Below are 27,674 nucleotides of genomic sequence, written 5' to 3' on the forward strand. Positions count from 1 at the left end.
CCGCACTGTCCCACGCTGTCCCGCTCTGTCCCGCGCTGTCCCACTCTGTCCCGCGCTGTCCCGCGCTGTCCCGCTGTGTCTCGCTGTGTCCCGCACTGTCCCACGCTGTCCCGCTCTGTCCCGCGCTGTCCCACTCTGTCCCGCGCTGTCCCGCGCTGTCCCGCTGTGTCTCGCTGTGTCCCGCACTGTCCCACGCTGTCCCGCTCTGTCCCGCGCTGTCCCACTCTGTCCCGCGCTGTCCCGCGCTGTCCCGCTGTGTCTCGCTGTGTCCCGCACTGTCCCACGCTGTCCCGCTCTGTCCCGCGCTGTCCCGCTCTGTCCCGCGCTGTCCCGCTCCGCTCTGCAGTGCTGCAGCGCCGCCCCGTGGCGGCAGGCGGCGCGGCGGGCGGCGCTCCGCACGGCCGCTCTGATTCCAGGCTTTGGGCCACCGAGGGGACCCCTCGAAACCGAGCGCCCTGAGAGCGGGCGGCGCTTTTGACTGCTGTCTGCCGTACCAGGGGAGCAAACGTCCCAGCGGGAAAGTCAGGCATCGCCCTGTCACAGACATAAACACAACCTCTGCTAATTTAACTCATAGAGATCTTTCTTCATTTGGAATAAGCAGAAACCTTGGAACAGGCAAACACCCAGGCTGTTTCTAGGGACCATTTTCTCTGTGGAGAAAGGGAGTATGAACGGCCATAATTTGTCAAGGGTTCCTGTTGGAGGGGTACTAAGACTTACCCAAACTATGTCTCTGAGACGCTGTATGCGCATGCTAGACATATAATGACAGCGGGCACTGGGGTAATTATTCCTAAAAAGCACACAAGCATTGGATTGTTTTGCCAGATAAACATATGGGACTATGTAGGAGAGTAGGAAAAAGTGTTCCTAAGTCAATGTGTTCAGTTCAGCCATTAGTTCAACTGACTATTTTCTTTTTGGTCCAAATCCGCAAAGCCCTTAAGATTTTTTTCACCCCTAAAAATCGTTGAAGTTGGACCCACTCCAACTCTTAAAACAGGTCAAAATTCATGCTTGATGTTTCTGTATTGTAAGAGCCGGACAGAGAGATGGAGGCTTCAGATGGTTTTCAAGATGCTGATTATTGCATAGACGAGACAATAGCTGTGGGTCGTGGGTGAGCCTATAGCTGATGGCTACAGGCAAGCCGTGTGTCCTGAAGCCCTGTTCCATGCATGTTACAAAGCATTATATTTCTTTCTTTGCTGTGCATCCTATTACATAACAACCAATCAATACCTTTACTATAACCTGTAGCCTATCCTAACTTCCAACATTACCATATTTATGTTATTATTTTCCAATCACAAAAGGTTAGTATGTTACAGTTTAAGCTAGAAATTGTTTTTCAGTTTTCTTGCAGTGGAAGATTCTGAGATCTTTCCTGTACTTGTAACCTTGGTTTTCTTGTTTGCCTGTGAAAATCTTTTTGCTTGGTAAAAACGTCTTTTGTTTGAGGTGGATTTATCCTTTGCTCAGAGTCATAAAAGCCCCTTCCAACTCATTTGCCCTTTGGCTTCTTAGTTACCCAGTGAGACTAGCTCAGCAATTCTTTTCTTCTATGTCAAAACTTGCTATCATTTCTATTCCTTCTTCAGATTCTACATTCAAAGATCTTTCTGTTATACATACATATCTGTGAGATCTTCCTGTCAAATCCTTACCCATCCCAACACTGTGGAAACCACTTGCCTCCTCTGAGCCTTGATTTTTGTCTCGTAAGAGCAAATTGACATGAGTCATTACCATTTATATTTGCCCAAAGATTATTTAGCTTCTCTAAAGACATCACAGAAATTTAAAACCATATATTAAACCTTTTATAAATCAAGAGTTTCAGCAAAATATTTTTGTGCTGGATTAAAATTATAATGTCATTCTTCTAATGAGCCAAAGTAATGCCACCATTACTGCAAGGTTGCTTTTGGTTTTAAATCTAGGAGAGTTCCAGAGCCTGAACTGCTAGCTTTATGCTCCCTCTGCAAAGCAGTGTGTGGCCATACAGAACTGCAGGGTACTGACTCCAGACTTCTACAGTCTTGTCTGAAATCAGTGTCCACAGTGTTCTTTCTGGGTTTAGATTTATGTTTAAGATAAGCCTGTTGCCATAAAAAGTATTCTGTGAATTGCAGCCATGTAGGCATAAAAGAAGAGAGGATTCAGGACATCTTCCACCAATTTTCCTGTGCAGGTTCAGGCAACATCCCCCTGCTTGCAAAAAGTTATGCTCACATGCATTTGTGACTGGGTCACGTCTTACCACTTCTGCAGAACAGATAGCACGTTTTGGAGAGCAGCATCTGTGTCACTCCTGAAACCTCATATTTGGTTCTTCTAGAGACCAAAATCTCTGGGAAGTGTCCTGAATTTCCAGTAGCTGCTTACACCATTATCACAAAATCGATCACAGATGGTGTTTTTGATGCTGGAAGGTTGGAAAAAATAATCTCTTGGCTTATATCCTGAGCACATTTGATCTGGACTGACTGGATAGGATCGTGACAGCCCATCATCTTCTCATTAGAACAGAAACATTTTTCAGACTGCAACAAACATTTGGGCAAGGATGAACACTTTCCTTTAAATAGCAAACTTCAGCCTTAAATAGTTACACTTTGCCCTTGCTGTTTGGCTCTGTTGCATACCAAAGACTTAGCTCTTAGCAACATGAAATCCCTCCTAATTAGCTACTGTTTAACAATACCAACCTCCTTCTATTCTACAGAGCTACAGAGGAGGGGAGCATTTCATATCAAGCCCAGTGTGCTTCAAGACTCTTTCTGTAGAATTCTTTTTTTTTTTTTTTTCAAGTAGAAAGTAGCCCTGTATGTTAAACCTGAGCCACTCATCACAAGTAAAAGTGACACACAGGAAATTAAACCAAACATAGCCTGGAGAATCACTTGTACAAAGCATCAAAATTCATGTACTTTACTAGAATAAAAATTATACCAGATGATACATGAAGCTCTGCCCACTATTAATGCCATTGAGTAATGATGATAATTCAAACGTGGGTTTACACGTGGTCCATTTTACATTATTACAATTACTTTCCTCACCTTACAGTGTAGTTTCTGGATTAAAGTTTCTTTAATGGAGCAGTCTCAGGATACATAGAATGACAAGGCAAAGTTATTTTCTTTTTCAGGTTTTCAAGAAGGTTTGTTACAATCTATTTCACTTACTAGCCTTGAAAATTTTACCTAATTTCCATCTCACAAACTTACTCCCAATGACAACATTATTCACAATAATGAAGACTGTACAATGACCCTAAATAGGTTTGTTTGCTTTGAATTCTAATATTTTGTGGTTATATAGAATTCTGTCATTTTCTATACATTGTGGAGTTGTGCTACCCATGTGTTCACATTCTTTCAAGGAAGTCTATTTATCTTTTGAAGTGAACAAAAAAGCCTCTTCTTGAAATTACTTCGGTGCTTATTTTAAAGTAAGACCTCCATTGTCATATGATACACTCCAACAACTGCAGGTAAGTATAAAGCAACCTTGGAAAAACCCTTTCCTCAAAAAGCTTTGAGATAAACCTAAGGCTGCAAGTCTGAGTCACTGTAAATTTGATTTGGCTTGGTCCTGTAATATAATATCCAGCAAACTTCATTTTTCAGATCCCAGTTCCCCTAAAGCCCTGGACTCAGGTGCTGAAATTTATTGAGGTAATTCCAGCATGTTTTGGTTTTTCAAAATCAATGTGTGCCCCTGTGAAGCATACATCAGTACATCCCTTGACCTCCTGCTCCATGGAGATGCAGACAGCTCTGCAGGATCATTATGTTTTTCTCAGATGACAGTTGAAAGATCATGTGCCTAGCCAGTTAAGGAGTCTGAATAAGAGCTAGTTGATAGAGGTTGCTTCCAGATAAGATTGTTGGAAATTATTAAGCGTCATGAAGAAATCTGTATTAGTTCCTGCCAGTGAGAGAGTTTGTTTTTGTTACTCAGGCTGGCAACATGTATTTTAAAAAATTATTACCTTTTGATACCTAGATATCAGCATGGACAAGAACCATACAGAACTGCTCAGACACCTAAAAAAATTTCTGTGGATAATTTTCTCTCCTATCATCCAGCAGGTGAGAGGAGATCAACACAAACAGTAAACTATAGGGTTAATTGTTATAGTGTTCCCTGGGAATGCCTGATTTGCTTGTGCACAAGGCAGGGTGTTTCCAGTGGCTCTAATTTTCATAGACTATGTGCTAACTTCAGGGAACACGACAGTGCCATTTTTTACTCTCTCGGAAAGAAAGGAGTTGGATGTCACAGTGTTTGATATTCATGGGTCACGACAAAGGGACACGGGAACCTCAGCAGTGCCTGCTGCACCTTGGGGCTGACAGCTGGGGTTACAGGCCTGCTGTCAGCAGTGGGGGTAGCTTAGACAGTGACATCTACCTGCATCTTTTTACTGGTTGTGTGCAGATCAGTTTTATATATTTCTAAAGTTAACTCTAAACACAACTTCTTGGGAATTCCAGAAAAGTGTTCTGCTGTGCCAAAAATGCCTAAAAAAAAGTTACAGTAGTTTCACGAATACAAGCCGCACGGATTATAAGCCGCACTTCCGGTGCCTCAACAATGTTGCTGTCTTTGTCAATAGATAAGCCGCACCCCGAATATTAGCCGCACTTTCGTTCGTCGCGAGAATCCGTGCGCAGCTTTCACAAATTGGCCAATTAGTAACAGGATCGCGGCATAGCGGGGTTTACTGGCTCGGGGCGGGGCCAGGAAGGCTCGGCCCGCTCATGGTTGCCGACGGGGCCGGGTGGCCCAGCTCAGCGCCACGGCTCGGCGGGGCTGGCCGGGTGGTGCTGCCACCGCCGCCGGGCTCGCTGGCCCCCCTCTCCCGTCAGCACCGCCCCGCGCCGCGTTCGCTCGCCTGGCCGGCAGGGCTGCCGCCACCGCCGGGCTCGCCGGCCGCCCCCTCCCGTCTGCACCGCCGCCGCGTTTCCTCGCCCTGGCCGGCACTGCAGGCCCCCGCACCGCCGGGCTCCCCCACGCTGCTGGCCCCGATTATGCTGGGCTTCCCCCGCTGCCAGGCAGCCCCACCCGCCGGCCTTCCTGCTTCTGCCATGCTCCCCTGCACTGCTAGTCCCAGTTCTCCCGGGCTCCCCCGCCCTGCTGGCCCGGGCTCTGCCGCCCCCCTGCCCCGCCCTGCTGGCTCAGGCTCTGCCGCCCGCCCCCCACACTGCTGGCCCCGCCTCTGCCAGGCTTTCCCACCTCAGCCGGGGCCGGCCGGGCTCCAGCTTGGCTTGGGGCTGCCGCGGGCTCTCACTTCCGTGTTGGCAGCTTTTAGAATTTTGTTAATGTATTAGCCGCCCCGGAATATTAGCCGCACTTCCGGGTTTCCACCAAAATTTTGGTCAAATTGGTACGGCTTGTATTCGTGAAATTACTGTAATCAGCACAAGTCTTGTGAAATTGCTCTGTCAGAAAGCGTTAATTTGACTGCTGAGATGCCCACCTGGTAATGAGCTTTGGTCTTTTTTCCTGGTCATGGAGTAAGGTTGTAGAGACGTGTTGAAATGTAAGGGAAAAGCAAGGGACGCCACAGTCTGACTATGGAAGTGGGGTTTGTGATTTCCTGGTTTATCCAAGTTTTACTCATGGCGCAGTGATGTTTGCAAATAAGTAACAGCTAAATGTTCACAGAATTATGAGTACATAAATGTTTTATAGTCAGTGCAATACACTTAGTAGTGTTGGCTCATGCATGGGATTATGCTAGAGAAACATCTAATTTGGGGAAGATGTACTATTTCTTTGTCCTCTGGTCTTATTAGAGGAATTGAGAAGAACATCAATTGATGGTGAAGTCTGTACCTCTGAGATAGACTAATAAAGAAACCTTAATTGTTTGTATTAGGAGAGACATCCCTTAATAAAAAAACCTACTGAAAATGTAGCTGACTCCAAATGGATTTTATAAGCTGATATCATCTTTGGCTGTGTTAAAGTATAGAATATTTCTCCTTAATAGCATGCCCAATGTTGCAACAAAATTTAAAATGGCTTTGAACCAAAAAGCAACTATAGAATTTTTTTTTCTGAATAAGTGAAATTCGGTCCTGACATTTTTACTCTCCAATTCCCCTTCTATTAACTTGTACTTTAACTTTGGAAGGATATAAAAGAGGTCATTTAGTTCCCATTTGCAAAGATAACTATGAAAATACTTTTGAAAGCATTTAGTGGCAAGATGTGATAGAGGTCAAACTAAGAAAGTGAGATTTTCCTATGAAATATAGCCCTAATTGGACTTCCTTCTGACTCTCATCTGATCAGTTTAGGATCTGTCTCATGTAGTTTGTCAGAATCTTATGAAATAAGATGTACCTAGTTTGACCGTCAGTCTGGGATTATTTTGCCTGACTTGAGCTACCCAGGAGTCAAGAAATGAGCCAGAACTATTCATCTGGCTCTGTCTATCATCAGTGAGGATAGGGAAACTTATTCGTCTCCTTAGGATGGAATGCATCATCATGCAGAAGTGTCCAGTTCTTGTGACAGAATAAGCAGCAAATTGCAGCTATACTATTAAGACCTGGTCCATAAAGAGTCACAAATAATTGTGTGGATGACTTTTCCAGCTGACCTCAAAGGTGCAACAGGACCTTTGCTCACATTCAGCTCACTTGATCTGGTTCTGTGCTTATGTTTCTGAGGACAATTTCTAATGACTAACATCAATTTCACTAGTCATAACTGAGAGTTCTGCAAGATGACTGGGATTATTTGGTATCTGGAATGTAATTTCCGATCTCTTCAGGAATAGAAAATTCTGCAAATCTCCAGACTGAATAGTGTTAGGCAGGCATTCATAGTCAGTGTAAAATATTCAATAATTGTAAGTTACAATATGACAGAAAATCTAATTTCTTTTGGACATATCATGAACTAAACATTGTACAGGATTATGTATTTACTTAATCTTATTAAATTCTTCATTAAAAAATCTTCTTAATAACTTCCCAAAATGAAGGTTTACTCTTTACACAACATTATGGCCACCCCTATGCAATCTATGCTGGGGCAATACCTATTGATGGAGAGCTTTGCTGTGTAATATATAGATGAATATTTAATGAAGTATTTATTTATTTAGCATATCTGTAGAGAAACAATCTTTTTCATCTATCTCTTCTTAGTCATCAGAAAGATTTGGGATCATTTAGCTCCCACCCTTCCTGACCTGCTGCCATTTATTAGGCTCGTCTTTTTACCGTGAGACTGCTACCAGGACAGCGGCAAGATCTGAAAACATAGGAAGGAAAGAGCTACTTTGTAAATAGTGCAGCAACCTCCCTGTGCATCACTTTAACATGTTCATCATCATATGAATGTATATGGCAGCTGAAATACATGATGAGATTAGGTGGCTGCTTGTCCAGACTTCTGGATATTCTTCAGTCTTGTGTGATGAACTTCAAACTTCTTTAGGCCTGAGGGCTATCTGGTTAAATGGGAAAAATAGGTCCTATCTAATGCATTCTGAAAATGACATAATAAAAATAAAGTAACTGTGAAATATCAGCTGTATTCAGTGAAGGCTACAAAACAACTCTTTTGCTAGTGAAACTCTTGTATAATTCATATATTGATTGTTAAGAATAATTAATGTTAATGGATGTTAATTCTAAAGAAAGTCATTCCTGCATTCATTGCTAAGAATAAAATTAACTGAACCAGCATTCTGAAAGTGGCTGCAATCATTTACACAATAAAATTACTTGGTTTAGATTTTTTTCCAATGAAAAAGCAAAAAACAAGAATGAGAAGGAGAGTGCAAAAAGAGGGTATGCTCTCTCTTAGGTACAACTTCCCAGTATTTTGGAATTATTAGTAACTCAGACCCGTGGGTGCTTTAATGCATAATGGCTTAATGCAGTAAATAATAACAAAACAAAAGATACCATTGTAGAAGAAGAGTCTCTCAGAGACCACTGAATCAGACTAGAGAATTGGATAAAACACATTAAAGCTGACGAAGAGAAATTCAGACAGAAAAATATGGCAGATAACTGAAAGCTGTGTAAGAGTCACAGATTTTAAAAGAAGTTCCAATTTTATAAGCGTAATAGAGAACAATATTATTTAAAATGCCATCCTGGATCAATGTATGAAGTGAAGGCATAGTAAGAAAATAAAAAGTCTACACAGCAAACAGATAAAATGGGAAATATTTTGTGATCAATATAAATTGGAGGTTACATAATATAAAAATAGACAAAATAAAAAGACAGCAGAGGAAAATCATTGGCTGGCAAACCTTAAGACAATAAAATGAGTTAAGAGTATATTAAGAACAACAGAAGTCTTAACAAGGGTACATGCTGCTGCTCAATGTAGATGAAGAAATGATAAAGTTGCAGAAAAGGCAAATATTCCAGACATATTTCTGTTCTGCATTTGAAAAGAAGAAAGATGATGCACTTGTATCACATGGGCTGATGAAAAATTTTCCGCTCTGTTAGTAACCAGGAGGAATGTAAAGTATGTACTAGAGGTAAATATTTTAAAATCAGCAGGTCTGGATTGCTTACATGGGCATACTAATAGAGCTTATTTAACTGATCTCTAGCCTGCTGATACTGATATTTCATGAATCCTCTAACAGCAAGGAAGTAGCACAATACTAAAGGAGTGTCTATTCTACAGCAATATTTTTTAAAAAATGGCGAAGTCAATAATCACAGTAGATGTGCACTAGCAAGGCTAACAGCAGCTCGTGAAAAAAATATTAACTGATAGAGAATTTTTTGACAAAGAGTAAGCAAATCAAGGGATTTACTTTCCAGCATCAAAATAATCTTGATTTAAAAGTAAATTAAGAGGAAAAAAAATGGCAGGAATAATTTAACCACCCCTGCCATGAGCAAAAATTACTAGAGATGCTCTCAGAGTTCTTTCTAGCCCTTAGCTCATAGAATCTTCTGTGTTCTATGAAGATACAACATGGTAACCAACAGAAAGTCCTGACTGGACAAGGCAGAATACATGTATGGGCTGTGAATCCTGCTTGTTATTATTTCTTAAATTGTTTTGTCACTGAATCAGGACCAGGAGCAACACTGGCTGACTCATTCTCTGAGAAATACACAGGACACAGGATGGTTGAAGCACAGGGAAAACAGTCCAGCCAAGTTTGTGTGAAAAAGTTGTGAAAAATAAAGCCATGTCACCTGTGCTTTGCAAAAGCCATGGAATTAGTAGGATGAATTTTAGATTTGGTGCTATTCAGTGTTTCCATCATTGCCTTAGAAGTAAATAGAAACTCACTGTGGACAAAATATGCAGGTATTGGGAGGCCTGGTGTAATGGCAACGATGAGGGGAAAGCATTTATATTGGGCAGGAAGGATCACCTTCATGTTCAAGCAAAAAGCTTTTTACTACAGCCAAATGCAAAATTATGCATGTGGGAACCAGATAGGAGATTAGGATATGTGTAATCAGAAACTCTACCCTGGAAAAAACAGCACTCTGGAAAGGATCAGGATCATCAGAGTATGGAACAGTTTCATTCCAGTGAGATACTGCGGCAAAAAGGGTGAAATCAATCCTTGAATGCATAAACATGGGAATAGTGAGTACCAGTACCAGGTTGCTGTTCTTCCCTTTGTGGCACTTGTTAGACTAATCATATGCAGGATATTTATTTTCAAAGGCTGCTGAAAAACTGGGGAAAGTGCAAGGGGAGCTTGGTAATTATTCAGGATCTAAAGAAAATGCCTTATTGCAGAAATCTTTCAGTGCTCAACCTGACTTACTGAAAAGGAGATGACTTGATTTATGGCTTGATTAATGAATTGGTACTGTTGGAGGCATGAAAAACTAGCAGGAAAGGGTTCTGAGCAGACTAAGTTATACTGAGGACTGAGTGGAGGAACTATTAAGCCAGACAAATTCAAGTGAAGAATGAGACACGGAAAATTATTAACCACTAGAACAAGCTAATGTGGTGAATTCTTCATCTCCTTACGTCTTCATCAAAATTAGACATTTTTTATTGGCCTACAGCCAACTGCAAATTGTCAAGAATGAGTTGTAGCTTTTAATACTGGAATATATCCATGAAAATTAATGGTCTATAATAGTTAAGAGGTCATTCTAGGTGATAATAATCCCTGACATCCGTTACATTGTAGAAGAGATATATATTTATTTATTATTATGTTTATGTCAAGAAGCAGCAGATAAACATGCAACTTTCTCTCTATTTGGACCTTTAAGTGCTACAATTTAATGATGACAAGATGAATTTAGGTTGCCAAGATAACTGATGATGGAAACTGGAGGACTGTAAAAATCCATTACCAATTTTCTCTCTTTAGAAATTCCAGTATATGGTCCCTTTATCAGGTGGATTAACATAATACAGAGGAAATACAATTTGACTTCCTTTCTCTTTCTTTGTTCCTCTGTATAGAAATGTCCTTGACTGTGACATGCACCTACGATAACTAAGTAACACGGCCTCATCTCAGATGTTTTTGTTATTCAAAAAGCTCCTGGCCTGTGGAATGTTCTTGGGCAGCTCATTGTGGATATTTGAAACATGGAAGTAGAGAGTCAAGCCACGATTTTTATCTCTGAATCATTTTATGTATTCCTTTGACACATCCACTCTCCACATAATTTCAAATCCCAGAGGAACACTTTTTCAATTTCATTCCTATTATGTAATTTCCCTCAACCATCTTCATTTATCTTTGTTTTTATATTGCAACCCTTGTTTGTTCCCTCACTTCCCTTTATCCATTCCCCTCTAACCCGTGGTTTATTATCACTACTTGGCTGATGTTTGAGAAATGTACCGTAAGTGACTTGGAGCAGACACTTGCCATTTTACTGTTGATCAGAGCACTTTGCACATGTTGCATCATAGAAATAAAAACTATTGTTCCAAAAATATTTAGTGTCTCAGTTATATTTTGCAGTATAATATGTAACAGAGACACTTTATGAAAAAGAATTATTTATTATAATTATCCCATCTCTGGCACTGACATTCAAAACCATTTTAGGTAAATCATGTGCGATCTCTCTTCTCTGTCTCAGTTGCTTAGCTAGCTCAGAATTACAAGACATGTCAGTAAAGTCCTAGAATCAGGTTGTTTGCCATTCTAGAAACTCTTCAAATGTAACATCTCTTTCTTTATCCTGTTTTCCACGGGTTTGTCTCAAAGCCTTCTAGCAAAGGAAATGTGTTCCCTCTTTCACAGCTGGGGAAAGAGAAAAACAGAGAGGTGAATTTGAGGGCATTGGGAGGGCCTGAAGCACATCTGTGAGTACAACCCAAGCCTCCAAGCCTCCAATCTCCTGCCATTTTTAATGGGAAACACACCTCCCCAAAACAGATTATTGGATCAAGTTGTACTGGACATGCGCAGGTTTGTAAAGTGGCTTGCCTCTCCCCAAAACTATGTTGCATTTTGCTGAACCTGGCAAAATAACAAAAAACAGCTGCCAAACCCTTCAGGTTCTGTAATTTCCATGTATATAGTATTGCTTTTCTTCCACCCTTGAATTTAGAATAGAAACCAAGAAGGGTTCTTTTTACTTATTGTCATTAAAAATTCAAGCAAATACAGGCTAGCTTAGTTGGACATCAATCACAACTCAGGTAAATCTTTCCTGCTGCTTGTTCTAGAAATCTCAGGCTGCTCTGTTCCAAAGGACCTGCCTGGCATCTAATCCACATGAAAGCAAAACTCTGCTGAGAAATTTTTCTGTCGATTCAAAGAGGTGATTCCTGAACATCCCAGAGGAAACTCACAAGCTTTAACAGTCTCTATGAAATGTGTTACTAACATAATTTCCCATGAATACCTTCAATAGGAACACCCATGGAGAGAGTCTTCCTAAACAAGGAAATGCTTTGCTGCATGGCACTTGGGTCAGATCTTTTAGGAGTAAAAATTTCCTATTTGCAGTGTTTAGTTTCAGAGCCAAGCTGTTATCAACCCAAAAGGCATGGTAAGTATCTATTACAGAAAAATCCTTTGAAAGAAAGAAAAGCTGATACTAATGTAAACTTTACTATTATGATCTCATCTGAAGGAAAGAAAATGTTCTGAGTAAGGAAATTATTTCAGTAGACCCAGAGAGAAAGCCTAGAGTTTTCAAAACCAACTCTGGCTTCCTTAGGGATTGCTGTCTAGCCTTCAATGTTTTGAAGCTGATCCCAAGGACAGCACCTTACTACAGAGACTGGCACAGGTACCATTTGAAGAACAAATGTTTAAGCAGCTTCAATTTTGTGCACAGATAAGTTAAGAACCTTCATGGACTCAACTTCTGCCTCTATCCCTTTGAATCAAGTGAGTCAAGTACTTTCTCAGGAGTGATGAATATGAGGCTAGTGTCTGAGCCATAGAAAAAACTCAAGTCCTGACACAAGCAAAAGAAATGGAGGAGCCATCACTCTAGGAAGTCTCCTCCAGCTTGGAGGAACCATGTTTAAAAATTTCCTTTATGTTTTCTTCAAAAAACTCAGCAAATCCATGGCTTGAATTTTTTCTACCTGCAGAATAAGAAAAAAGTTACAAAGAAAGCAATTTCCATGGTATTGCCTGAAGACTTATGCAAGCTGATCTGAGACAGTACATGACTTGTGGTATTCTTCAAAATCCACTTCCTGCTTCAGTGTTATTCAAATAACTTTTATCACCACAGTGGCTGGGGCCCTTTCAGGCAAAAAAAAAAAAAAAAAAAAAGTTCCTTCTTTAATTTCCTTTCAAGCCTAAAGATTACTCTTTGTTCCTCAGTCAGAGAAGCCCATGTTTTACATGTACATCCATGGGGGGTTATTGAATAAACACAGAGCATCTACTCTTTATCCTATACACACAGGGAGATGAAATTCCCCATTTCCAATTGTGGGACTCCCTCAGGCAGAAAGCCAAACTTTCCCAGGGAGGGAAAAACCCTGACTCCATCTTGGTAAGTTTTATACAATTGTGATGACGTTTTTCATGATAAATGTTTCCTTCAAAGTACTGGTTGGGCTGTGTAGAGAATTGGGAACGTTATAATGTGAGATTTTAATTTCATTTGCTGCAGAAACGATTAGTATGTAGAAAGTGAAACAAGAAATTAAGCTAAGGATGACTTAATGAGCCCAGCAGTTAAACCTGCTCTGGAAATATGGATCCCATTCCTCATTAGTTCCTAAGCAATGTCAGACAACCCACTTGGACTAAACCAGTAAGACCAATTTCCAGTCTTCTTTTTCAAGATCAGGACTGGATTTACAGAAGGGATGAGCATCCACTGGATTAAACTGGAATTTAGATAAAAGGAGCCATATAAAACTAAATTCTCTGGGGAAAGAGAGATGTTATGAATCTCAAATTTAGGATTCTTTTTAACTGAAACATGTTTGAATTTCAAAGCCCAGTCTGAAAAGCAGGATCTTACCTCACTGGGAATGACTGCAGTGGCAGTGATATTTGTGATGTACTCAGATACCAGCATAATGACCACATTAAAGTGTTCCTGAAGACCTAAGTAATTATTTTTCTTTTTTTTTTCCATTGGTGTAACAATGTGCCACAAATAAAACACAAATTACAGTGAGGTATTAAGCTCTGCCTGTCACAGAATGGACGAGTGAAGGAACCAGCTTGGGTATTGTTGCACTGCACTCCTTACCATGTCCAGATACAGGAGTACAGCAGCAAACAAATATGATTATGCCGCTTTCCAAGATGTTTCCATACAGTTAGGTGTTATGCTGGACCCAAATAAAGAAACCCTTTCAGAACCGGACAGGCTGCTGCAGAAACATCTGAACTGGTTTTGGGCACACATATTGGATCAAGTATTATATATGCTCTATGCTATTTCAGAAAAAAAGGCAACACACACAAAGGGATTATGAGACCATTAATAAGATCAGCTGTGCCTGTTTACAAGTGGTTGCAGAGAGACTAGAGAACCCTTATGTCACCACAAACTCTTTTCATCTTGGACCCATCTTCCTGTGCACAAGCCTGGATGTTCTGCAGAGAATGGTGCTTGCTTCCAGCACCAGGCCTTGGAGAGCTCAAGCTTCGTTGTGAATGCCTGACAAAAGGGCAGTTCTAGAAATTATCTTGCCTTTTCCCCCAGCCTTCATGCTACTCCCACTTTCACTGTATTATCATCTTAACTCCATTTTTTTCTCTTCCTTTATTAGTTCAAGCTGAAAGAAACAAGCTGAACAGAATAATAACAGCTCTTCTAAATCAGCTAATGCAGCTAGGAAAAGCTGAACAAACTCTCAGGTGTACAGCACCACCATCAGGTGCTTGCTCTGACATTTCTCCCTCCTGCCTGTCCCCTCAACACAGTACAGTGTTTTCATTCCCCTCACCCTGCTTCATTGCCTCCTCCTTCCTTTCTTCTCATTCTGGGAGCCCTTTCCTTTATCCTTACCTCCTCCTTCCTCTCTCTGCATGATGTGACTAGACAGGAGAATACAGATTTATGTATTCTCCACACGTGCTTCTCATTTTCCCCGATCCATCTTTGGCTGTTGATTTCTCCTTCTCGTAGGTGAGTATCTCTCAGCTCTCCTCTTCCTTTCTCTTTGACCTTTCCTCTGCTCCTTCTAAGGCATTCTCTCATGCTGTGAAACATTCATGCTGTCTCATACTGTGAAATAATCTCTCTCATGCTCTCTTGACTATATCTCTAGCATGGTCCTCAGTGCTTTCTAAAGGATGCTATTTCACAATAAATACATAAGCACTGTCTTCTCCAACTGCCTAATTGGATCTGGTATTTTAAAGGTGTTTCTTAGAACATCAAAGATGCCTTAGGTGTTTTACCATTTTCCTTCTCAGCTCTGTTGAAATTTATATAAAGCAATTGTAGGTTTCTTCATCCAGCTTGAGGTCACCAGCACTCGCAGCACTGCCCTAGCTTGCACAGCTCGGTTGCTGAGGTACGGCTAGCAGTGCATTATTCTCCATTTCCCCTTTAAAACGCTCCATCTTTCTGCATCTCCAGCTCTCTGAGTGAGATTGTGCAATCAGGTGACTCGGTGACAGGCTGGTTTGCTGCATTGTGGCATCCCCGGAGCAGCGACAGAGGTTTGTACACAGAGCTCCCCGGGCGAGCGCAGAGGGAACGCCAGGCAGCAGCCCGGGCACTCCGGGCTTAGGCAGAGCTGTCTGTGCACGGCGCCTTCGGAGTGTGCGGCGTCTGCTGGCCCTGCAGGGCTGGCGCTGAAGGAGCAGCCTCTCCAGAGAACACCTGCCTTTAACACAGGCACTGCTGCCAGACATCTTGAGAATCGTTCATTATAATTGCTTCGGGGTCTGCTCAGATCCGATGTTGCCTCATTATTATTGGGACTATTTATTATTGAAACCAGAAATGCTGAGTCATTAAACAGAGGTCATAAAAACATCCTTATTTTGCTAAAAGCATTAGCTCATCATTTCTGGTACTAAAGAAGCAGGGATCCTTGTGCCTGTGAGAAAGAAAATGCATCAGAGGCCAGGGAAGATCAGACAAGAGCCCAGAGTCAGTAAGCCATTAGGAAAAGCAGGGTGCTGGTTAAAGACAGGTCTCTGGGCTCAAGATCAATTGCCATTTCTGCGTTTGTGTCACTTCAGGTTACCATTTTATTCCAGAATACGTTAATGTCTCTCTCTGCAAAGGGACAGAACTAAAATCCTCTCTCACTTTTGTCTGAAGACTATAAGGCACTTCAGAGGCACTAGCCAGCTACACCTAACTGCAGGGAGCTGCTGCTACCTCCGTTTTTTCAGAGGGAATCCAGAGGAGGGGGCTTTTGTTTGCTTGCAAGCCCTGGTTAAGGACTGCACTTTCCTAATTTCTCATGCCAAAGAGAGGCATTTTTTCCTTGTGTTCTTGTGCTGCTGAAGAGTCAATGTAGCCAGAGAAAGGATTTAAATTTATTTTTACTACCTATGCTTCAAATTTATTTTCTTACTCTTCTTCCTCGGACAGTTTTCTGAATCTGGAGAGATCCTTCTAGGTGGAAAAACACATTTTTCAGAGATTATATTTCTCTATTTTGATACTGAAGCTGCAGACAAATACTTCCTTTGATAGCTGTGTTTGATTTCCCGCACTGCAGGGATGTCCTGTCAGCGTCCGGATCCAACAACAGGCGCATGGGGGTTACATCCCTCAGCTGATGGGGTGTGTGTGTTTATTTGTTTTTGTTACGGATTTCTTTGGAAGAAATATGAAGAACTCGTACTGCAGGCTCACCAGCCAAGGCGCACTGTGCCACATCGTGTTCCCGGCCGGAGCCAACACTCCAGGCGTTTGGGTAGGGCAGGCTGTTCCCGACGCTCACCTGAGCACACAGCGGCCCGCACCGGCAGGGTCCCGTTCTCCGGGGGAGGCAGGTCCCTCCCCTGGGGCTCCCCCGCCGCGTCCGGGCTCCGTGCCCCGCGGTGGCCCCGGAGGGCTCGCCGGGCCGGCGCCCCGCCTGCGGGCCGGGGGAAGCGGCAGCAGGCCGGCGGGAGGACGCGGGGCCGGCGCCGCGGGGCGGGGGAGGCAGTGCGAGGCAGTGCGGAAAGAGTTAAGGGAAGGTGGCGGGGCAGGCTGGCTGTCGGGAGCGAGCATGTGCAGATTGAAACCGCATCCATACTACGGGCGAGTGTCACTGGCACACTTCACCTCCCGCCGGCCGCGGGGCACCCATGGACACCGGTGAGGACACGAGCCGCGGCCGGGCGCGGGGGCCGAGCGGCGGCACCGGGAGCTGCCCGCAGCCGCTGCCCTCACGGCCGCCCCGCCGGGGGTGCGCGCGGCCCGGGCGGCCTCCCCGCAGCCGAGCGGCGCGGGGGATGCGCTGCCCGGGGCGGAGGGCGGGGATGGCGCCCGGCGCCCTCGGTTTCGCTTTCTGGCGGCCGGAGGGCCGTGCCGCCCCGCCGGGCGGGTGCCGGCCGGAGCGAGACAAAGGCGGCCGAGCGAGCGGCAGCTTCCCTGCTAGCGGCGGGCCCCGCGGGGCCGGCGGGCAGCGGTGTGTCGCCCCCTCCCGGGGAGCGGGGCAGGCCGGGCCCCGCCGCCCCCCGCAGCTGCTCGGGGGGCAGCGCCGTGCGCGTCGCGGGCGTTTTGCTCGGGAGCTCCCGGCCCCGGCTGCGAACTTCTCGGGGCTCTGGGAAAGCGGGGTGGAAGGGTTGTTGAAATCGGAGCTGCTTTTCGCTGCACAGTGCCTCCCCCCCCCGCCCCCATTTATTTATTTATTTACTTATTTATTTCCCCCCCCACAAAAAGGAGAGAAAAGTCTCGAAGCATCTTTTTCTATTGATTTCTGTAAAACTTTATTCCAGGCAAGGGGAAATAACTCCGAATGAGCCAAGCGTTTGCAGAGTACAACTGGGAGGTGGGGGCTGGCTGTGGTCTGTTCAGTGACTTTTCTGCAACCTTGTGAATTACTCCTGTGCGTAAAGCCAGAGGTCAGGGATACAGATACTACAGTCAGCTGAAAATGAGAGTTTTTTCATTTCTATTGAAAAAAAAAAAATTAGTCCCAAGATGTTTGCTCTTGTTCCATTTTTGGTGTGGAAAAATATTCAGATAGCTGAATTTTTGCAAAATGGAAAATCTGATTCTTTCTATCCCCCATTCACTCATTTACTCTACGGTTTTGCAAATTGTTTCTAGGATGCTTAGGAGTAGGGATGCTGGGGAGGCTGCCCAGGCTGCCCTGTTCATCTTATGCTGGACTGTTACACTGGGACTTCCTAGAGATCATTTCACATTGCTGGTCCAAAACTACTGGGGATGTACAAACTTGTTAAGCTTCATAATTACGCAGCAGGTGCAGTAAAATTCTGTTACGTGAAATACTTTGTATTGTTCTCTGGCATTGTTTATTTGACAGGTTTTTCCTGTTTTCTCTTATTTCTGAGGAAAAAGCAGTCCCTGCAGGAGCTGATTTTTTCACAGGCAAGGTGGTAACATCTCTGTGACTGCCAGAGCTGTGTGCGTTTGGGATTGCAAGAAGAACAGATTGCCCAATGAGCTCCATTCTGTGGTTTCCAGGAGCACAAATGCATTTAATGTATGTACAACATCAGTTAGAGATGGGGCTAGCTACTGTTTGGTGGTAAATAGGAAGTCATGAAAAGAAAAATTACCAGAAGTTATTAGGAAACAGAAAAGAAAGACTTACTGACATAGAGTCCATAATGCCTGTGGGCACTTTCAGCCAGCACTGAGGAAAACCGTGTAGGAAATCAGTGGACACTCTTATGTCCATGGCACATCCTGAAGGTCCTTCTTGAATCCCATCACCTTGTCCCAGTGAGAAGGTATGACTTCTTTCGTGGAGAAATGTCAGTTTTCCTGTGTTAGGTGACAGCAGCTTGCTACTATGGATAAATTAAAATTCTGCACTAAATTTGAAAGTAGGTATTTTCTCCCTGAGGAATACATGCTCTCCATGTGTATATCTGAGAATTTCATACTTCTCTGTTGAAGCTGCCACTGAAGAACATGGGTGTTTCCCTGTTTGTAGAAGGGGAAACTGAGGTACAGGAAAATGACATTTCACAGGTCAAATTGAAACACAAGTCTTAACTCCAAATCGTTTGGTTTAACTAGTAGCTATAGCAGCTTCCTAAACAAAGCTCAGCAAAAGTGCTAGAAGCAACTGATTCAATGTGAAACATCCTGAGATGCTCTGATCACAGGAATATTGAAAGCCTGTAGTATAGTCTGGTGGAAAGGAAATGGAGGGACAAGCAGAAGTTGAGGTAGTACTGCTTGTTACTGCATAACTTCTTGCTGAGGCTCTGGCAGCATATCTGTACCCTTGCTGTTCCCACTCTGCTGAAGGCTGATGGTGGAGGCAGAAAACAAGCTGCTTCCTTGGAGAGTTCAAACCTTGGAATTCTTATGGCAAGATTCCATGGCAGTATACAGAAGCGGTAAAGGGGGTCTAAAACAAGAGGTACAGGTAGCACAGATGTGTGGGTAGAGGATAACCTAGATCTCTGCATCCATATGGAAGTGGTACCTCGTAGTGGGGACTCTGCATTTTTGCTGATAATGTCATAATAGGATGTGGTGCCAAACACTGAAAGGCAAATTTAACCTTGAAGGGAGATGCAGGTTTCTGCCTTAGAGTGTAAGGCAGGAAGAGGTTTTTGGATAAGGTGATGAACTTGACAGCATGTGGAGTCTTTTAAGATACCTTTTTACAATCTATACTTTATTCAGCATCTTGGAGATGTTCTAGGGAGTGAAGATGTAGGGATCCCTTTGGCCTTGTAATTTGTGGATCTACTTATTCCTACACAGCAGGAAAAGGGGAGAGGAGTTGTTTTCCAGCATTGTAAATGTACTTTTAATACCTGTCTGCTTGGTTAAGACAATAACTGTCCTCGGATCGAGTGTTTCAGGGCTGCTGGCAGGCACTGCATTGTGTCCAAGAGGGGGCTTTCTTCTCATGGTGTAATTAGTCAGATGAATTTAATTTCTGCTTCTCTCCAAAGAGTTGGAGATGAACCGCAGTTGGGGACTGAGCATGCCAGGAAGAAGAAGGTGGTCTAGAGAGGGAATGAGGGGGAGGAGAGGAGACTGTGCCCTCTTCCATAATGGGGTGGGAGCGAACCCCCAACTGTTTGCTGTCATCTCATGCTTTGATGGTAAGTCTTGTTTGTATCCTCAGAATTGTACTTACCACAGAGTCTGGGGCCAGGCTTTGTTTTCTCTTTTTTCTGCAGCATGGGATCCATGCATCCCGTGCTAAGCATCATCTCTGTGAGTCTTGTTTGAAGAGTCCTTTGCTAGTTTTGGAGTTGCCTTGCTGGTTGTAGTGTGCTTTCTTGTGCTCCTTGTTCATAGTATGCACATCTACTTCCTTAGACTAAAGAACTGCAGGAGATTTGACTAGGTTTTAGGCAAAAGAGGCCTTTCTGTTAAGCTATCTGATAATAGAAAGAAGTTTTTTCTTACGGAAGATGATGGGAAAGCATCCTGAAAAAGCTTTTTAAAAAGGAAATATATTGAGGAGGCTTAAAGAATGGTAGTGTGGAGGAGACCTTGTTCTGATGGTGAAATCACAGAGGTAAAGGAAAATTCTGTTGCTGCAAATTGTACCTTAGGATTCTTTGTTTCTAGATTGCCTTCAACAAATGCCATGTTTAAGAAAATGAAATTAAGTTGTTGTGTTGTTTTGTTCATTTTTCAGTACATAGCAGTACAGCCTGCTATTATGTGGTAAGAGGAGAGGTAACAACATGGCTAATTAAAGGGCAGCAGTGCTTCATTCCTTAGGGCTAATTATTCTCTAGAAAATGGGTCAATTACTTAAAGAAATTGTTTGCCAGCCCGAGGTAGGAAAAGCCTTTATTCCTACTCCTCACCATCCTTTTGTGGGAAGCACTTCCTATCACCATAGCAGTTGCAGTACCTTGTTAAGCTTTCAGATGCCAGGGCCATGTCCTGATGGGAAAACGGCACCTGAGCAAACTTATATGTGGTCACTTCTGTCCTGTGTGTTCCCATGTAGCTGCAGATTAGGCAATGTCCAGTGTTGTTCCGGGGTTTTTTCTGGAGTGAAAGAAATGAGGTTGAACAATACAAGTGGGAGTTCTGCTTCAAAACAAAATTTGCTTGATGTGAAAGGTGAAGAAGTACAGTGTATTTCCTTACTTCTTTTGAAAGAAGTTTGATCATCTAGTTAGCTAATGTTTTCCAACACAAAAGATATTACCTGCTTGTGGCTTGCTTGGTACAAGTTTGTAAACAATCCCTTCTCAGATCCACTTCCTGTGTGTGTTCCAGTATTATCTGGTGGCTTTATCACCTGACCATGCTGCTTGCTTTAGCTCTGCAGGCTCAGTACAGACTGGGTGAGGGAGCAGAGGGCCGGTTAGCCATGTATGTCAGAAACGAGCTGGTCTGCTTTTCACATTTCTGTTATGATATGTGAGGCAGGAGCATCCAGATGGTTCCTGAGTTCCTCAGTAAGGTGGCTGTACAGGCAACTACAAAAAGTCTTGAAAGAAAGCCAGACTGGGCAAAGGCTTTGGCTCTGCAGGAGCAGATTACCAACATCTGTGCCAATTCAGAACAACGCTCTCTTTCTGGTTAGTCAGAGCACTACATTCCTGGTTGTAAATGATACACCCAATAAAGTCTACTGTGAGCCAGGGCTTATGCACCTTGCAATCCAGCTAAAAGGAGTGTAAAAGACTTTGCAGGTGCATGCTGCTCATTAACATGTCCTCAGAGGCGAAATAAAAGCTAGGCTGCTTTAGAGATTTGTTCGTAGGCATATCTGAATGAGCATACCTATCAGTTACTAGGTCAGAGGTGTCTAATCATTGCATAAAAGAGGGAAGTGTTTTATGTTGCCCTTTCTTTTGTTCTGGATTTTTTTTGGTGTCAGTATACTAGAGTTCACCGCAACCTTATTTCAAAACTCCTCCGCCCTCACATGCTTCTGTCAAAGCTGGATTAAATGGCTGAGGGAATCTTCCCTACCACAAATGCTGTCTTGCTTTCATTGCATAAGATCCAAGCATTAGTAGTCACTAGGTGAGTGTTGATAGCATTGTGTGGTGAAGCTGCTGTTTGACTTCTTCCTTGCTGGATCTTTCCTCTCAGGTGTGCCATTTACTGGATGTAGCCTATATGAAGAACTTCTTTGGAGCATCTCTTTGTCCTGTTTTCATGATTCTGCTGGGAGCATGATGAAGTACTTCTGAAGGGGGAAGCTCTCTCTTTAGTATGGGTAGCTCTAGCATAGTGCTGTGTGTACTGCCAAGTGCCTTCTGGGGATGGGGAGTCTGTTTTGTTTTTATTTCTTTTATCCAGAATACATGCACCGATGATGATCCAACTCATTTGGCTCCACCAGCCTAATCTGGACTGAGAAATCTTGGCTGGGGCTGTGTCTATGCAGAGCTCTAGGTAGTCATTCCTCTCTGCTTGCAGCTGAGTGTTCCTGATGATAGTGGTATATTTAGGTGTTTCCTCTCCTGCTAGCTGACCTAGCAAGGCTGGACTTGCTTAACCCATGGAACACTTTGAGCCATGTATTTTCTTTGTATTTTGTATCAGCAGAAGTTTGTGGTAAGGATGCTTCCGGTAAGTTCTAGAAGAAGAGTTACTTATTTTTGTAATTTCTGGTATTTTAAAGATGTGTATGGTTTCCCCTAGTGGTATGGTAGACACCATGTGATTTGATTTATTTTGATCCAGCAGTTCTTTTAAAGGCACACCTCACAATTAAGCTTTTAAGTGGAAGTGGACTTGTACAGGAGCTTCAGGATGCAGGACACAGTTTATGAAAATGCTTGAATGTCTTACTAGGGAGAGAAGAGCTGCTGTGAATGTAATGTAACAATTCCTTAGCAATATTGAGCTTGGCTGCTGTTTCTTCTGATTTTCCTTTGCCGCTTAATACTTTACCATGGAGATGAGATACTTTCCAAACCACCAGCCTCAATCACTTGAGCTGACAGAGGTTAGCATGGTATTAGGAGTGCCCTGGGCAGCTAAGCCATTTCCTGTACAGTGGAATACTAAGGTGCATATAGAAAGAAGGCAATTTGTTTTTTATAATATGTTGTCTTATTAAATTGTGGATGTACAAAAGGTCAACTTCTAGAATCCAGGTCCTTCTCTTAGTTACTCCAAGTTGGAGTATGCTGCCTTGTGTGTGGGGCAGTGGGAGTTGTTTTTTTGTTTCATTTTTTATTTGCCCAGCTACATATTAGACATAGAAAGTAGGAAGTGTCCCATTGTGATGTGAGAAATGTAGTTTCCTTGGTTTGAGAAACAAGGACTGGACAGTGATATGACAATGATGAACATTTGCTATTCTTAAGGACCATGGCTTAGCAACGTTTGGAGTACTAAAAAGCTGTAAGTGCTAACACCAACACTTCCACTGCATCTTTCATTTGAGAATCTCTCTGTTCTTAATGAATTTTCAGTGTGTCTCTGTGAGGATGGTATTATTAGTGTCATTTTGCAGACAAGTAGATAAAGTAAAATGCTTGTATAAGCACATTCAGCAAGCCAGGAAAAGCAGGAATAAAATTCAGGAATACTAATGCTTCAACCTGTTTTTGAGCTACTGTCTTGTACTTTTTTTTTCCAGAAAAGAAAGACATGAATTTTGGTAGCTTTCCTGCCCCCATCCCCCTCTTTTTTTCCCCCACTGGGTTAGGCTGCATAAAAGCAGACATTATTATGCAACATATCTAAGTGTGCATGTGATACTTGAAAAAATGGTAATCAGATAAGTTGCCAGGCAACAGTACCCTGCCTTCAATTACCAAAAAGCCAGTGAGTGTGCTTTCATGATATAACATGGGAGCTGTACTTCTTCGTAAAGAAAGTGTAGGTGGAGTTTTGTAAGAGTTGTTCCTTTTTAACTCATCTCCTGCTTAATCTGCCATATTGTGAGGTCAGATTTGACCCCAGTTTTAGGGAAAAGTATTCACCAAACCTGAAATCACCACCAACAAAGTTAGAAGAGCTCTCAAAGATAATGAATGGTATCAGAGCTTATATGAGTAAATAACCATTCCTTGCAATGGGTCTGTGAGTGTTTGATGGTTCAACAGCTTACAACAAGTAGGTCAGAGCTCATCCTTTGAATGAAATGAAAATTAAGAAAATGGGTGAGAGATTTCTGTTAAAAGGTAGATGGCAGGAATACATGGCAAACTGGGAGAAGTATTAAAACACCCTCAGTGGCCCCTTGGCCCAAAAATACTGAGAGCCATAGTAATTAATGAAAATATGAATGCAAATCCAGCTGGTTCATTTTCATTGCCTTAGCAGGAGCAGAATGGAAGGAACATAAGCAAGGATGAGTGTACACAGAGGAAAAAGTGATAGTCTAATAATGGAAGAGAGCATGAGAGAATTCATTTGTGTGTTCGAAACCTGAGTTTAATTTCTTTTTCAAAGATATTGCAAGATAACAACAGCAAAAAATAAAGACTCTTGAAAGTTATTTAAATGCATTTTTGATTTTGGCAATAAATAGCCACAGAAGCATTTGCAGAGACTGTAGTTGTGTGGAGATGCATGCATCTGCCCAGGCCTCTTTAGCTGTTGGGTGGTGGCCTGGCTTTTAGAAGAAATCTGAAACTCCAGAGGTCGAATGTACTTCTCAGGGCTTTGACAGAGATTTCCAGTAGAGACAGGGGACCCACCTAGTTACATCTGGAAAAGGATGCACATAACCTTGAAATTACTCATTTTCCTCAGGTAACTGCAAGTTATTTCTTTACAGAGTTGTTCTTTTTGTTGTTCTGGAAGGAGCGGAAGGCATTTGCATTTCAGGAGACGAGGGACTGTATCCTACATGTCCTTCTGCAATATTTCAGTCCAGTGTAGGAACAGGTTCAGAAGTCCTCATCAAGAGACATGGTGGGACTTCAGTTAAAAGGGAAATCTGCATCATCCTCTGTGTAAGTCCTGCCAAAAGAGGGGGAGTTTCTGAGAAGACACATACTCACTTTCTGTTTCCAAATTTGGCACTTTCGTCTCAGGAGAATCCCAGATAAGTCATGGAGCAATGTTGTGACTTGATTTTTCTGTTGCACAGCTTATCACCGGTTAGTTGCATGGACCTGAGCTTTCTTTGTTGTGAACTATAGAAATAATGAAGGGATGTAAATACTAAAATAGACAGCACAACTAACCACTTTGCAGTTAGGAATTTGCTTTCCTTTTTGCTTGCTTTCCTTTATATTCTCGTTTGATGAGCAGTACTGCTAGATTATGCTCACGTGCGGTCCCCAACCTGCTGACACCAGGAATGTTGGTGTTTGTGTCAGAGGAACAGTCAGAGAAGGAAGTGCTATTTTGGGAAGTCTGAGATTTTAGTTTTTAACTATTTTTGTATACACACGTGGATGTTCGCACTGTTTTTTTGTTTGATTTACCCTTACTACAAATGCTACACATTTTTAATCATTAGTATTTTGACACAGAAAGCCCATTTATATACAGAACAAAAAACAAATCTCCTTTTCTGAACAGCTTAAGCTTTACATTAATCATGTGAGCCTTAAGGTCAAATCTTTCTCTTCAGCTCTACTGCTTTGCTCGTGTGTATAATGAAGATTTTCTTCAATGAGTGTTTTCTTTCAAAAATAGATACAAAGGTATGCTTTCTCCAGCACTTTGAGTTCAAAGTAATGAAGTATTTTGTGAAAAGGGAGCTTCTTCCAGCATTCTGAGCAGTATGCTGTGAGCCAAAATCTGAGAGATGATGATACAGCTGAAAACTAGCAGGCTTTAGGGTAGCATGGGGTAGCATTCACAGGGCTGATGAGTTCCTTATCTGGCTGCAGATGCAGCCCCATGGGTGGCCTGAGCTCTGGTGCCAGGGAAAGTGATGGACTGAGCAGAACTGTGTTGTCCTAAAGTTAGGTTGGCTTGAAGCCTTTTGTAATGTTCATGTTTCTGCATTAGGGAGTTCGTTGGGAGTGTGTTGCAGTTGCTTATTTCGTATGATTGTGTTCCTCAGTCTTTTACGTATCAAGTAATAGACAAGTAAGTCTGACTATGTAAAAAGCATTCTCAGTGTTCTTGTGATTCTAGGGAAATGCCTTTTGAAACTTTGTTTGCATATGTCTGATAAATAGTTCAATAGAAATCTGTGGCAAGTATTCAGCTGTGGCAAACTGTATATAAGGAAAATGGGTTACATGCAAGTTGATGTGACAACAAGCTACACCTAAGCTAGACAACAAACAAGTTCTTTCCCAGTCTGATATGCAAATATATAGCTAGTAAAATAGCAACTATTTCTCATGATAAGAAAGACTCCAAAGTAGATGCAAGCTTCAGTACATAAACAGAAGGTGCTAGAGGTCTCTCAATAAGACCCATATTACATTGATTTAATTAGTGGGTTTATGCTATTCATTGCTCCATTAATCTTGTTGGGAAGATTTTTTTGGGGGGAGGATTAGTTATTTAACCTGCATTTTTAATTGGTTTTGTAGTTCAGTGTCATCTGAATAAAAACAGTGTAGGTTTGTTTTGTTTTGTTTGCTAAGGAAAACATATCTCTCAAATTCCTCTTGGATTTTTGGTGCTCAAAAATGCTGGAAATCATTAGAATAATGTGAATAATTCATTTGTTACACAGTGTGACACATAAATGTCTGTGCTTTAACTTCTTCATATGCAATTAATCCAGAAAAATGCTATGTATAGACAATCCCTTGGATTTTAAGATCTGTGAGGCTGATGTAAATAAGGTGTTGGGTACTTGTGTGTTGAAACTGTCACCTTGAGGCATCCTAAATGTCAGCATTTGAAGAGGAGAGCCCCAGCTCATGGGTTCCACTTGCTTGGATCATGCAGCTGTGCTGCCTGAGCCCAACATGGAGTTGAAAGGCCTTCAGATCACTGGAGCAGGGACATCAGTGGCCCCAGGAACAGGCTGAGGTGCTGGGTGGGCGGCAGTGGCAAGGGCCTGCTTACATAAAGTCCACACTCTGTCCTGGAATGGGGAAGAGAGAAGAAAAGTGTGGTGGTTGGAGAAGTGAGGACGAGAGGAGATTGGAGAAGATAAGGAGGCAATTTTAGGAGAGATAGGATGGGGGTGGAAAGGTGTCAGCTGTGAAGCTTGCTTAAAAAATTGAGACATTGGTGGGGGAAAATAGAGGTAAAGCCATTTCTAGCAGACCCTCCACCCTCCAAGGGTTCACTGAAACTTTGGCTGAGATGGTAGCAGTGAACCTTTGATCACTGACTCCAGTGAAGTTGCTCTGTGTGTTTGCTGTGGCTGAGATCCAGAAGGACAGTGGAGAGCAGAAAGGCTCAGCCTCAGCCAAGGAGAGGCAGCTGTCAGGGTACCGCCCTGGGCAAGGGGCAGGTACAGGTGCTGTGTGGGGACTCTGAAGAAATCAGCTCCTCCAGGGCTCAGTGTACTGGAGCTAAGCTATCCATACACATAGCTAGTTCAGTGTTTAAAACCTCTCTTGCATTGTGCTGTATTAAGATTAAAATATGCTTTTTGGTTTAGGAAGGCTGTCTGGTTGCTGTACTGGCTGTTGGTCACACACACCTGGGCTGAAAACAACTGGCATCTGAAACCCCTTGGATTTGCTGGAGGCAGCCCAGTCTACCTGCGGATGTTGTGAATTAGGAGCTGGCCAAAGAGTGGGAGAGCTCCAGGATCCCTCCCCGGAAAAGGTAAGGTCTGGAGGGTAAAACTGGTGGGATTGCACTTGTAGACCAGAAAAACACAGTTTTCTGAGTACAGAGCTGACTGAATTGTAGATGGGACCTCTCTTTATTTAAATATGTAGAGTGCAAAGTTATTTCCATCAGTTTAAACCTCAAGTTGTTTTCTGGACGTGTAAGATTGCCATTTGCACACATCACCCTTGATTTCTGTCTGCTGTGAGTCACATCATTCTGATTGTTTGTAATTTATACAGACAAAATTTCAGTGTTATTGTCTCTTTAAAACCTCACACTCTGATAGCTTTAGGCAGTTAAAACAATCAGGACAGTGGAGCAGTATCTCTGAGCTAAACCAGAGCAGTAGGTAAAGAGCAGAGAGTTGCTCTCTCCTGTGAAAGCGCAGGTGTGAGTTGGATGATGAGGAATCTATTCCTGGCCCTAACAAGCAGTGCAGTCTCTGCACCTGATTCACCAGTGTGTTACTCTACTAAT

The 27,674-nt window shown here is 42.8% G+C and overlaps 2 protein-coding genes across 3 annotated transcripts in view; both read left to right on the plus strand.

Annotated features, from left to right (window-relative positions):
• Positions 1-16,652: 16,652 nt before the first annotated feature.
• Positions 16,653-27,674, plus strand: part of TMEM229B (transmembrane protein 229B) — a 31,389-nt gene continuing 20,367 nt past the window's right edge. The window contains exon 1 of one of the 2 annotated variants that reach the window (XM_033062476.1): positions 16,653-16,709. In XM_033062476.1, coding sequence (XP_032918367.1) covers positions 16,700-16,709 — 10 coding nt within the window. In that variant the 5' untranslated portion in view covers positions 16,653-16,699. Of the gene's footprint in view, positions 16,710-27,099; positions 27,189-27,674 lie in introns of those variants that run through there. The other variant, XM_042779383.1, reaches the window with a different exon arrangement.
• RAD51B (RAD51 paralog B) overlaps positions 27,105-27,674 on the plus strand; it is a 404,105-nt gene continuing 403,535 nt past the window's right edge. Inside the window, exon 1 of the mRNA XM_033062473.1 lies at positions 27,105-27,188. The gene's annotated coding sequence lies outside the window, so the exon portion shown is untranslated. The remainder of the gene's footprint in view (positions 27,189-27,674) is intronic.

Source organism: Catharus ustulatus, chromosome 6 (genome assembly GCF_009819885.2).
Source record: "Catharus ustulatus isolate bCatUst1 chromosome 6, bCatUst1.pri.v2, whole genome shotgun sequence".
In the NCBI taxonomy this organism is placed as follows: domain Eukaryota; kingdom Metazoa; phylum Chordata; class Aves; order Passeriformes; family Turdidae; genus Catharus; species Catharus ustulatus.